This window comes from Limulus polyphemus, unplaced genomic scaffold (assembly GCF_000517525.1).
Source record: "Limulus polyphemus unplaced genomic scaffold, Limulus_polyphemus-2.1.2 Scaffold707, whole genome shotgun sequence".
NCBI classification, from domain to species: domain Eukaryota; kingdom Metazoa; phylum Arthropoda; class Merostomata; order Xiphosura; family Limulidae; genus Limulus; species Limulus polyphemus.
Window position 1 is genome coordinate 382,149 of NW_013666317.1, and position 14,184 is coordinate 396,332.

Sequence of the window (14,184 nt, forward strand, 5' to 3'; positions counted from 1 at the left end):
GTAGAAGAAGAACCAAGGAAAGTGGATGATCAACAGGAACTAGAACGAGAAGAGCAGCAGGATGAAGAACCTCTTTCATCCAAGATAATTGATGATTTTACTGACAGGATGCTACCTGGCTGTCTTAGGTTACTTGATACATTACCTGACACTGTTTACAGGGTGTGTGATTTACTTGTTGCTGTTGTTAACCGCAATGGAGAATCCTGGCGAGATAGGATGCTCGAACAGCTTATTCAAGAGGTTTGTTGAGAATTCATGTATATACTTATAGTGGAAAAAAAAACATTTTAATAATATTTGCATATGTTTTAGGTGATACTCTGTCTTTCGAATACATTATAAAACTGTTCAATGCCTTAATCATTTCTAGCTCAATGCATACTAATCCTTTCCTTTCTGTGTCCACTTTCATTCTTGTCTACTAACCATTTTTGAAGAATAAAATTGTATGATAGTTTAATATCAAATTCAATTATATAAAGAATTAGAGTAGATTTTGATGATAGTTATATGTGTGTGAAAATATTAAGCATAAAACTGATCTGAGATCAAAGATGTTTGTAAACACTGCTGAAAACATTCTTTATGCAATAGCTGTACTTTGAGGAATACTGAGATATGGATTTCAGACCAGCTGAGAGATTGTCACCTACTAATAGCAACAGAATACTTAGATCTATATTATGTTCACATGTTTGTGCTGACTGAGAACTTTTAGAGAAAATACTGGACTATGTCATTTCATTTTAATAAAATCTTAAATTTTTTGGTTAATTAATTTTTCTATAATTGTTTCAAAAGTTAGATGTGACTTAGGTCAAGGCCACTCCTTAAACTTGTAAATGAATGAAATAACTGCACATTGTTTTGAAAAAACATTTTTATATGCTTATTTCAGTTGATATGTAGATAAGTCAATTTTCTAAATGTATTTCATTGCAACTACAATAACCTTAATTTCCCAGTAAGACACCAGAATTTCAGCACATAATTGAGGCATTATTGTATTTTACATTCTGTGAGCATATTTTTTGAAGTGTTTATTAAAACAAATGTAACAAGTTTCTGTTGTATATGTTTGTAAGAATTTTGCAGAAGTTTGCTATCCAAATACGTAAGGTTTTAATATAAGAAATTTCTTAGATTGAAGATAATGTTTCTAAGCTACTGAATGCCACTGCACCAATGACTACAGCTGACACAAAATCTGTACAAGAGTGGGTTACACAGTTGTCAACTCTGCCAGAAGCTGGAAAAACTGCTGTTAGGATTCACTTGTTCACTCTTCTCTTTGAGGTAAGTTTCTTTTAATATTTGCTACAGACATAGATATATATGTTAAAGCATATATTTTTATCATAGTTATGTGCACCAACAAATACATGATAGCACCAGCAAAATTGTAGAACTGTAACAGAACAATATAGCATTTATTCAGAAATATCCATGGGATATTCAGTATATAGAGGTAGGTTTACAGTTTATAAAATCATATATATATATATATATATATATATATATATATTATTTCAGCATTAAAATTACAACATCATGTATTATTAGAACTAAAAAAAAAGTGGAGGTTGGATGAAATAACTTTAGATAGAAATCAAGGGTGGTTGATGATATAAGATTTCTATTTTTGTCTTTAGTGGTAACTATCATGCCCACAAATGGCTGGTGAATAGTAGTGGGATCTAAGATACTGTGAATTCTAATATTCAGATCCTAATGCCTTAATGAATCTGATAAAAGGAATATCCCCATTGTTCTTGGGTGCTATGGCTGCAGACATTTTCACTTTAAAATGATACCACTTATACTTTGCTTCATTATAGTTTTGCTGACTCATAAATCTATAATTAAAATGTTATCTTTTTACATAATCATTTCATCAGGGCTGTGCAGAGCTCAATAATCACCCATATACCTTTAATGTAGCATAGATAATAGTGAAATATGTGTGTGTGTAGGTGTGACAATTTTCTATAAAACTAGTTTTTGTTTTGTCTTTAATGGTAAAGTTGCAAATATTAGGAAATGTGATTGAGAGACTGCTTTCTTTATACACAGTTATTTTCTGGTACTTTATTTACAAAATTCTAAAGGCCTGGTGTGGCCTAGTTGTTAGCATGCCTAGACTGGGAATCCAAAGTTTCATGGTTTTCATTCAGTTACTGCAAAAACATTTTTTGCTGTTTGAGGCCATGAGCATACTATAAGAATGACCATTTAATCATGAGTGTCCCAAGAGATGTGATTGGATGCTTTTGACTAGCTCCCTTCATTTAAGGATAGCTATATGCAGATATGTGTAGCTTTGGGTAAAATATTCTATACAAACTAACAACTTATTGAAGAGATAAAGAAGGCTAAATGGCTTGCTCTTTCAATTCACTTACTTTAGTTCAGAAATTTTGTAAAAAATACCATGCATTTGGTTAGAGGAAATAAGATTTTAATCATATAGTGCTAATAAAATTACTAGGTTTAGTTTTGTAATAGTATTGAGTGTATAATTATTATCAGTATTAATGCATGTATGAGTTCTTTCAAAATAAAGAGATATTTACTACTGATACAAAATATTGACAGAATTCATGTTTTCTTTTTATTTAGTTAGAACTTTCAAATGTAAATAATATTATATAACCAGTTTTTATACATTTTTGTTATTCAGGAAATGAGGATTTCGTGTGCATGTCTTGTAGAAAAACATCAGCTCATAGACACACTTGTTACTTTATTGGATGCTGCTCAACAGTGTTTTGTTCTTGTAAAAGATGTTCCTACTCCAAAGTAAGGAAATTGTTGTTATATCCAGTTAAAGAACTTTAGTTTTATTTTTCAAGATTTCTTGAATTCACAGCTTTTGTAAGTCATGTTTTTGTTGTTTTTACATGGTTGATCAGTTGATAATTTGCTTTGGTGTAAGACTAATTTTTTCATAACTAATTGTGAATGTTTAGCACAGTAGTATGCTTCTAATTTAAAAATAAATAACTAGAAAAGTTTTCAGAAGCTTAAATAACAGTTTTGAGCCCCCCAGTGGTACAGCGGTATGTCTGCGGACTTACAACGCTAGAATCCGGGTTTTGATACCCGTGGTGGGCAGAGCACAGATAGCCCTTGTGTAGCTTTGTGCATAATTAAAAACAAACAAACAGTTTTGAACAATGGTTTGATTTGCTTGACTGATAATTTGTCTCACTTTTAATAGTTACTGGCCCCTATTGGTGTTTTAAGTTTCAGTAAGAAAGTGCATATGCATTGAAGCTTGAAAAAGAAATTTGTTATATATATTACACACACAGAGAAATATTTTTACAAAGCAAAATCATATGTAAACATGAACTGTGATTTGATAAAAACAAGTTTTCTGTATGCCATTAATTCTTAAGTATGTGTATGTATATTAATGTAGTCTTCTTGAGCTTTTGTCGTTTTCTCATTTAAAGGTGGCCAGCTTCAGTATGCCTCCTGATAGATTTGTTTGAAAGGGCCTCAATCTCTTCAATAAGAAGAGCACCATTGTTAAAGGTCTGTGTTACTTTAAGGTATCTATATTAAGCTAGTAGTAGTGGAAAAAGTTTAACCTTAATAATATGAACCTGTGTGTGGCTATTACCATTGTTATTGCTACTTTTAGATAGTTTGGATGTTGTTGTTTTTTAAATATTATTATTATTTTATCTAAAAATAAGTGCCAGTGAAATGTGATTTTAAAAAATCCTAAATTTGAAATTCTCAGTTTTATTTTCTGGTGATTTGAGGGAGGGTATTTGGCAACCATAAACAAAAAGACAAGCTATAGCTATGAGAAGGTTTAATTTTTTATTTTTTTAAAATATTTTTTTAAGCTTTGTTCAGAGTATAAGTTTATTATCATTTTTAATGTTAATTTTTAAATAATTGCATGGAGAGTAGGCAGCAACAAAAGTTTCTGATGAGACAAGTTCTAGTTTAGTGAATATTAGCTGATGCATTCAATGCACTGTATTACCAGTAAGAAAAAAAAATGAAAATAAGTTTTATGTTTTTGATTGAGAAAAATATAAAACGCTTCCATTTAATTTCCAGGTCTCCAAACGACAGTGGAAATGGTTTGATGATCGGACTGGTCGATGGAACAGTTACACTGGAAGTAACAACAAAACAATAGATGATGCTTACAAAGTGGGAGAACAGAGTGTAAGATTCACAGCTGGGAGGAGACGCTACACTGTTCAGTTTAGTACAATGGTCCAGGTATGAAGTAGCATAGACAGATCAGTAAATCCAAGTACAGATGACTGAGATTTCTGAACCTCACAAAATAGCCTCATGTTAAAAGTTCATAACACATGTTTAAATACCTTATTACTTGCTAATTTTGTTTTGATATATGTTATATTTTGTATTAAGTAAGAGCATTATAAAGAAAAGATTTCAAGTGAATATAATAATAGAATTGTGCACGTAGGTTGGCCAAGTCTGGTTCTTGTGGTGAATATATGCATATCTTATTCAGTAAGAGGAATGTAATGTAATGTGCAAAATTACAATTGTATAAACAATTAAAAAAATTGGCTCATAATTTATTTGCTCAAATTATTATCACAAATCACCCCACCCCCCAGGTTTATGAAGATGGAGGTTATCTTACTCTTTTGTTAAAATGCCAAAGCCTATTACCTTAATTATGTTGCATTTTTTCAGATTAATGAAGAAACAGGCAATTGGAGACCAATTATGTTAACATTAGAAAACAAAGAAGACAAAGAGAAGGAAGATAATCGTATTAAAGAAAAAACAATGGATACAGATGAAAGTGGTACTGGTAGTGAAACTGCCGTTGCATCTCCAGTTACTGAACCAATTGCTGAAGTAAAGATAGTTCAAGGTTTAACACGAGAACAGTCAGCTACATTAGTCAGGTAATTTTCCTCAGTGTAATTCAAAAAATCATTTCTTATTTGACAGTAACCTTCTCTTTCTAATATATTAATATTGGTTTATGCACTTAAAATTGTAGCTGATGTTATGTTCATAAAGGTTTACATTCATTTCTCACTTAGTATTTATTTTTAATGATAAATAAGATAATAAAAACATCTGTGGATCATAAAGAACTGCTAATTTGTAATAGTTTGACATACTTGTTTTTTAGTTATTTTTATTTTAACAGTAAGTAAGGTTTTATTATGGTGTGTGGAAAAATTAGGGGATAAAAAGAAGCTGATTAAAATGTGGTATAAATACTTTTTCATAATAGAAAATGTGTCTCATTTAATGTAATTTTTCTTCATGTTGTAGGGCCTGTATTGGGTTGATTAGTATTCCTGTTGAGCCAGACAGCCTGCATGCTGTAATGAGGTTGTGTCTTCGTTTAACACGTAGTTATGAAAATGCTGTAATATTTACTGAACTTGGTGGACCAAAACTACTATTAAATCTCACTCAAAGCTCAGCATTTACGGGATTCACCTCTTTAGCAACCCTCTTAATCCGCCATGTGCTGGAAGACCCCCAGTCGTTGCGTTCTGCTATGGAGAAGGTTAGTTTTGTTGGAGTTCTTTATATATTTCTCTGATTAACTTTCTTTTCACAGTTTCAGTTTGAGTGGTTCGTTGTGCAAGATGTAGTCAAGTGCCAAATTTTAGGTATTAGTTGTTCATGAACAATCAGTAGTAAAGCTCAAACTAATGCCAGGTATTATTTTGCTTGTTTTTTACCACACTTTTAATTCTATATATAAACAAAGGTTACATTCAAATGAAGTAATCATTTGCTACAATTGCTGCTTGTGAAACTGCCATTGCATCTTCGGTTTCTGAACCAATTGTTGATAGTTTATATTTAATGTTAAATATCACATAGATGTATATCAAAACTTTGAAGTTAAGGGATTTAGGTTCCAGATGTGCTCATGTGGTTGCCATATTGATAAATATGACAATAAAAATTTAATACTATATTAATTAAGCTGCATATAATACTTAAAAAATACACAAGTTCAGACACATTTAAAAACCCCAATTCAAACATGGGTTTCTTGATTAGGATTTAGATGTGTTATTTATTCGAAGTTTGCTGACTACAGACATTCCCTCTTGTAAGTGGTAGACTCACCCTTTTTACCTTTACCTTTTAATAGTGGCCACAGAAAATTGTTACATGATATTGCTAGTTGCCACATGGGAAGTTAAATGTCATACAAAAATTATAATATACTTTGAAATTACTCATAGGTCACCAATGGGAGAATACTTTCAACAGTTCATCACAATTTTGATTACAGTTTCATAGCTGAACCAATTTCATTAATCTTGGATTTTAACCATTTGATTAACAAAGTGTCTTTGATGCATAGATTGCTTACATTGTTGCTTCATGTCATAATCTTGAAATGGGCATTCCTTTCTTTCACTGCAGTTATGTGTGACATGCTATTTTATACTTGACTTATTTTTACTGAGTGTTAGATCTTATATACCTAGCATTACAACTAGGACAAGTAAATTCATAAACAATGTTAAGTGTTGCTCTGTAGGATTCTTATTTTAAAATTTAAAAAGTAACTCACTCTACTTTCGGATTTGAAATTGACTCTGATGTATGTTCGAGAGTAAACTGTAAAAAAGAGGTTCTGCAAATGTTTTCTTACTAAAAACCACGTTTTCTAGTGGCACATTTATAATTTGTTGTTTCAGTATCTGAACTCTTTCTATTGTTATGAAGCTTATGTGATAATTGTTTTTTATTATTAAGGTATTTTCAGCCCATTTATTTAATTTATTCTCCCCCACTTTTTTTTTTTCTGGCTACTACATCCAATCCTTCTCGTGATTTTATAATCAGTGATTAATTTCTGGATAGAGGAAGTTGAACTCTCAAATTATATCAGAAATATAATGAAGATAATTCTGTAAGAGTATTTAACAGCATTGCTAAAACTTGGTTCACATTAGTTATATGTAATGACAGAACAGAGTAAAAGATAAATAATTAGTTTAAATTTAGAGGAAAGTTTGCATAGTCTACTTATGGTTAATAATGTGTTTGAAGTTAAGGCAAAAACATCCATGGTAAATAACTTTTAGCTATTAAATGAAATAACTTTAAATGTGATGCTTCTTGGTAAATTTAGTCTATATTTTTTGTAATAAACATTACATGTAGAGTAATTTTGTGTTTATACAACACTCACTATAAAGAACTAACTGAAAATGCATAGGAAACCCCAACAGTAATTAATGGAATTTAATGTAATATTGATATTTTTTGTATGTGTCTTGTATGTTACTTTCACAATTTCTACTTTCATGTACATCACTTCACATTTGTTTCCATTTCCCTACTTTAGTTTACTTCACTATAGTCCTCCTTCCCCAGAGGCTCAGCAGTAAGTCTGATGGCTTGTAATGCTAAAGTCTGGTTTTGATACCCAGGTTGGCAGGGCTTAGATAACTCATTGTGTAGCTTCCTGTTTAACATCAAACAAGTAAAACTTCACCATAGGATATTTATCACTTGCATGTGTTCATTCTGTCTCTGACCATATTATTTTAACTCTTTGTTGGAGTTCTGTCTTTTTTGTATGATAAAGTTGGCATGTTAATTAAAAACAAAAACTTTGAAACTGAAATTCCAAGGTAGCCTGATATTTTTCACTTACATTCAGAAATAGATATGTAAATAAGCTTAACATTATATGAGATAACCTTAATGCCCCATAACTGCCACACCTCTCAGTTAGTCCCAAAAGTCAAAGCTTGAATCAGAGATGGGAAGTTTGTAGCAGTGCAGCTCACTTTAAACACACGATTAGTGCAAGGAAGTGTTTTCACTTGCTATTTCTTGAGGTACATGCATGATACTTTACTTTAGTGACTGTTAACATGATAACACTAGAACTTTCTAAGAGGAAGGAGATAATTCAATAAAATATGAAAACATGCATTCTTAACCACGGTACATGAGTAACATAATATACAGGTGCATAAAGTTGTGTTCACTGATTTATTGCAGACAATTCTTGGTTGAAAAATTTTACTAGTCCATTGCACTGTTCCTTTACATATATAATTTTCAGTGTGTATGTGTATATATTAATATGAGAAAAATGACAATCCTACGTTTATAGCCTAGTCTGTTATGCTAAGTTAATTGATGAGAAGTTTAATGTGAAATAAATTTAAAGTTTTTTTTTTTTTTTAAAGAATTCTATATATTCCAAACTTTGGACTTTTTTTCCCTACAGGTTGTGCGGCACTCAACTCAAAGTTCCAATTCACCACTAAGTAACAGAGAAATGCATTATGTTTTAAGGGTTCTTGGTCCTGCTGCATGTCGAGATCCAGAGCTTTTTAAAGATGTTGCTAAGTCAACACTTCGGATTGCCTTACTACCTCTTACAAAACGTGGTATGCAAAAAATTAATGATAAATCTAAACAATCGATTTTTCCTATTGGTAAAATATTGTTGTAAAATAATTTCTGTTATGATCATTTAACAAAGAAGAAAAAGCAGTGCCCAGTATTTTATTCCATAATTACCATGCTATAGTCACTGTTCTTTTTATTTATTGGTGTTTATAACTTACTGCATTGATAATTAAGCTAGTTTATGGTTACTAACCACCAAAAGAGTAGTATTGGAAAGATCAAAGTTAATTTTTATGCTATCTTAGAGCTTTTTTTTTTTAAACATAAGTGGGATTTTTTTATTGTATAACAAAAACATGCAAGTTACTGTAACCATAACTTCCAATGTTTAAAAGACAGTTTGATTTTTTTTTATGTAGAAGAAGATGACAGACGATACACCAGCAGTAATGCTGTGCAAATGCTGAAGGCCTTACCTGCCAAAGGAGTCGGTCAACAAGTCACTGATGGACCTATGAAAGATGTGATCTGTGAACTTCTTAATGCTTTAGTTGTAAAACCTGAAGAAGGTGAGTGTAAATATATATTATTTAGTTTCATTAACTCGGCTGCGTGGGCTTGAGGTTTTAGTGTCTTGCATTAAAAATTTAATTAAGCTAGTTTTTGTGTGTTATTCCAATTAGTATAGCTAAAAATCCATATTTTAATAGTATACATTTTTTAGCTCTTCAGTTTATAAGATGATATTTAAAAAAATCCTGAATTTCCCCTATTAGCAGGGGGCATTGTGTACTAACCACTAAACGTACAAACCATAATGGTTCACCTACAGTGCCTAATGCTGAACACTGTGCGTATTTGCAGTGGTGTATAGGACATTGGATACATCTAAAATCTAAAGCTTGTGTATTTGTTTAGAAAAGATGAAAGATTTAATCACTATCGTTCACTTATTGCAACATTATATTACATGTTCATAAGTTTGTTTACAATAATTTTGAAGCCTTAAGTGTTGCACCTATATGGTTTGTAACCAAAGTAAATGAATATAATCATAAATAAATATGTACATAACTGCCAAAGTAAAAACCTAGTATTTTGAATATTCCTTAAGTAGCCTAAGTTTAGAATAAAACAATATGAAAATTAGAATAACATATGTTTTGTTAAACAAGACTTGATAGTCATAACTTTATCTTAAAAATTAGGGAATGAACAAAGATTCTTGGAACATTTTTCATGTTGTATAATATAAAAAAAAAAACTTGGTAATTTAAACCAGTAAGTTAAGTACATTTATGCTTTAGGAACACAGTGCTTTGATTTGTTGTTTTCTTAAAAGTTCCTGCACATATATCAAGTCATAATTAAACTGGAGTTCTGTTTGTATAAATAGGCTAATGACTTAACATAATTTAATCCTTTCACTATGAGCATCGTTTTTTTTTGCACATGTCACAAGGTTTTTAGTGAGTTACATTAAAAATTTAATTAAGCTGCTTTCTTATCATGGTTTACAAATAAACTTCACATCAAACGTATCTAATAATCCAAATTTTAATATTATATAAGTTTTAATTTCTTCAGTTTATAAGGCAATATTTAAAAGAAAACCCTGAATTTTCCTTAGTATGAGAATTGTGACATTTAATCTCTAATTTATTTACCACCCTTCTGAGAAGTATGAAATTCTATGTAAATTACTCACTATAAAATCGTGCATATTTTTTATAACCTTCAATCTTCTTTGGTTACAGAGCTGTCAAATATAATATCAGACCTACCAGATTTTGGGAAGATACACGTACTGTACTAAAAGTTATGGTATAAATACTTATTGAGTGCAAATGTGTATACAGACTTGGTATTTTATACCAAGCCCATCACAGAATATTAAGTTTGCAAAGTTCCAGTATTTTTTTGTTTTTTTTACTTCATTGGGTTTGTGAGTACATTTCAGCACCTTTAATACTTCAGTTTGATGGACATTTGTAAAAATTATCCTGACAAGTTAAAAGTTGTGCTAAGAAGCATTTTTCTTCAGACTGTGAAACAAAATGATTAAACACATTGAGAGAGAAACAAAATTTTCATTGTTTTAATAAAAAGTATCTTTGTTTAGGAAAATTAGTTTTCTATTCTTAATGAAGGCAAATCTATCAAAATAATGAACAAATTGTTCCTTGTTTGTAAATAAAGGTGAAGGTAAGTTGACTGAAATAGTGATTGAGTTAACTCAAGATTTGAATGCACTGTAGTTATAGATAGATGGGAAAATCAATGTGTTTAGTATCACAAAACTATTTAAAAATTTTTCTTTTTTTACTTTCATTAAATTACATAATTTACAACTTCTCTCAAAGTAATGCTCCTTCAAGTCAGTTGTAGGCTCTACTCAAAATCACGTGTTTACTTGTTTTGAGTGTTACTGCATTGTGCTTTATGTGATATGTAGTATATTTTTGATATACACCATTTGATTCTTTCACCGTTTAAAAATTCCATTTCATTAATTTTTTTTGTAAGTTTTAGGAAATGGTGGCACATTGAATGCTTTACTATACTTATAAACAAATAACATAATTATTTGTAGTTTTATTTGCTTGTTTCTGTGATATTATGGAACAGTGTGCATTTATTAGAAAACAAGATTTAAAATGCTTTCAAAATATCGTTTACCATAACAGTTAATAATCAAATTATGTATTAAATATATGCTTGTAATTTCTAGAAAAACATGTAATATCACAATCTAGATGAGTGTTCCAATCCTATGGTATGCATATCCCAAGACTAGTAGCATATCTATGTTGTTTTTGAAGTTTTGATGGAATAAGATATTTTCATTAAAAGCTTGGCTCAAATTTGCTTTAAATGTCTGGATAATTATGAATGATGTAAAATTATACCTTAACATTACTACAAAATTGTAAATATGTAGTGAACAATATTTTTAACTAGAACTTGCCTGCTTCCACAGATTGGTCTCAGAAATGACTCATCTTTGCCAGAATATGCCTATTTTCTAAATATTCACTCAGAAAAAAATTAATTTTTCTTGTATTACAATACAGTTTTTAAAGGTTGGGATCTCTAACTTTGTAGGTTCACACACACCATCGCTAAGAAAAATAATTGATACGCCACTGCACTAAGGGTACTTGTAGACTTTTCTAGAATCCAGCACTCACTATTTGTTGACTCACCATTTTATATATATAAACGTTATATGCATCTTGGGTACATGGCACAATAAGGTTAGCAACTACCGATCTAGATACTTGACATCAGTAGTAATTAATTTTTCTGTAATGAGTGTATATTATTATTGCTATAGCTTAGCTTAAAGCTATATGTGAATACTGATATTGCAATTTATAAAATTTCTATCATCTTAATTTCTTAATTAAAGGAAACTCGAAAATAAAGTAATGAAAAAGAAAGGAATTTTGATTTGTTGAGATCCATACTTGTATGTAGTATCAACTTGTGGGATCTTTGTGCATTAACAGCTTCCCAATAATTTCAGTAAATTGAAAAACAAAAAGGATCTAGATATCTGTAATGATTAAAATGATATAATGAACTTTTTACTCTCAATTCAATGTCATTTTTATTTAATGAATAATATGATTAAGAGCTGCTACAATTTTAAATTTAAATTCAGTACCTTGCATATTTAATGCATGGCTTTGAACTTCTCTTTGTATTCTTAAAACTTCAATTCTCTTTCTAGTATTTGAAAGAATAAAGATTTTTCTGAAACTCTATAAAGTAATGAATTATTCATTTGCTGGGGGGAGGGGAGAAAACTCTTATTCACTGCTTTTTAAATAATAGAAAATAACCATATAATTATTGCTGTTCAAGGTTAACACACATAGGCCAAACACTAAGTTTTTCTGGGAATTCAGGTACCCAGGAATTTTTGACCATTGTGTATTTTGAATGACACATCACCAGTAGTTTAATGGGAGAGAGAAAAATTTGAAAAGATTCCTGTTTTTGTTTATATGTTTGTCAGATATATTGTATCATATGAGAGTTTGTTTAAGTTTAATGTAGAATGCAATTGGAGAAGAACTGGAAATTTTCTTATATTTGGAAAAGATATACAAGGAATACATGAAACCTGTGATATAATAGATTGAAAGACATGTGGCTTATTCCTGAAGATTTTAATTTCATTATTTTTCTTGCCACGAGTTTTAATCCCTTATGCTCATAAGTTACAAAAAATATAGCTTGTGCAAGTTTGTATTTGGAAAGACATCTTTTCATCAGAACAATTGGTTCAAAACATGAACATTGCTTTTGAGGTGGAGTTCATTTTTGAAATGAAGTGTTATATGATTAGAATACAAAGTAATAAGAGAAAATATGTACAGGGCTCAAGTTTGAAATACAGTTTGTTTTGATTATTATTTGCTACCCTGATATTGTGTATTTGGTGTCTTCCAGGTGTTGGAAATCAGACAGAAACATCTACTGAGCAAACTTCCCAGAGAAGCGAACCACAGGGATTGGTCCGTGATAACAGTGCTAATGATTTATTGCAGCAAGATGATGATGAAGCTGGGGTGAGTTATTGGGAAATTTTTAAGTCAGTTCAAATGCCTAATAATCTTAAAATTAATAATATATATATATATTTTAATTATCATTAATTACTTTAGGAATCAGTGCTTTTCTATGAGTTTGTATTTTTAATTTTACTATGATCATGACTAGATTTAAATAATATTTATTGGTGCTTATGAATGTCATTAACTCTCTCAACACGGGCTCCATCAGTTTGACTGACCACATGCCCTCCTTGTAGTCAATAAAGTCTTTATAGATTTAATACTTCTAACTTTCAATATAGTGTATATATATCTTCACAAAATTTGGCAGTATTTCAGTTTATATAAGTCTTTCACATACAAAAAATCATATTTTTTAGTGAAGTACTTTTAATAAAATAAAATAGAGAAAATAACAGATAAACTATAAAGTTTTACTGAGAAAAAACGTTTGAAATACATTTAGAAAGTGCAGAGATGAGGAAAAGTATTTTTAATTTTAAAATGAAAATTACTTTGGACATGGACTATTCAAAACAATACTCAATATATTCATGGACAAAAGTCATTCTAGAAAGAAAAAAAGGTAGTTTAGGTTTATTTTGATTTTTTTTGGTTGTTACAAGGTCGGTTGAATTGAACAATTACTTTTTGAGATAGGGCCACTATACATCTATTTATACTTAGATTTTATTGTTTTATTGCCCTTTGGACCATGTCTAACTACTATCCGGGCCATTATAAGTTGTAAATCACTCGGAGAATATGCAGCTCAAGTTACGCTATTGAATTACATTACCCACTAGCTGCTTGCATGCATGCCTCATGAACCATTTTAATTATGTTATTATTATTACATACTTAACCTAATCTAGTCTTAAATAATTTGAAAGGATTTGTATTTTTAGATTTTAGTTACTTTTATAATAATAATAAATAAAGAATAAATATAAAAAAACAAGAAATAGTTAACCCTAATTTTTTATCTTATAGATAGTAATGCACTTAATTTTTATTTAATTAAATAATTCACAAAAGAATATAGACTAATAACATGCAAAACATAGACAAATTCATCCAAGCTAGTCGTTAACTTTTCCATGGGAACGAATCTTGTACTGTAAGTGAAATTGACGATATTGTGTTCAGAATACAACATTATACATCATTTGATAGATGAAAACCTTGACTTTCTATTGGTTATAGGTAATATATAATGAAACATAAGAGAGAACTATCAAAGAATTGT

General features: G+C 30.0%; 1 protein-coding gene across 1 annotated transcript in view; it reads left to right on the top strand.

The window, feature by feature from the left end:
• The window catches only part of LOC106460096 (E3 ubiquitin-protein ligase HUWE1-like), a 165,843-nt gene that overhangs the window by 104,798 nt on the left and 46,861 nt on the right, over positions 1 to 14,184 (top strand). The window contains 10 exon segments of the mRNA XM_022386717.1: positions 1 to 243; positions 1,147 to 1,299; positions 2,684 to 2,802; positions 3,462 to 3,543; positions 4,084 to 4,251; positions 4,702 to 4,919; positions 5,299 to 5,539; positions 8,246 to 8,408; positions 8,790 to 8,939; positions 12,832 to 12,950. Of these exon segments, the coding sequence (XP_022242425.1) occupies positions 1 to 243; positions 1,147 to 1,299; positions 2,684 to 2,802; positions 3,462 to 3,543; positions 4,084 to 4,251; positions 4,702 to 4,919; positions 5,299 to 5,539; positions 8,246 to 8,408; positions 8,790 to 8,939; positions 12,832 to 12,950 (1,656 nt within the window).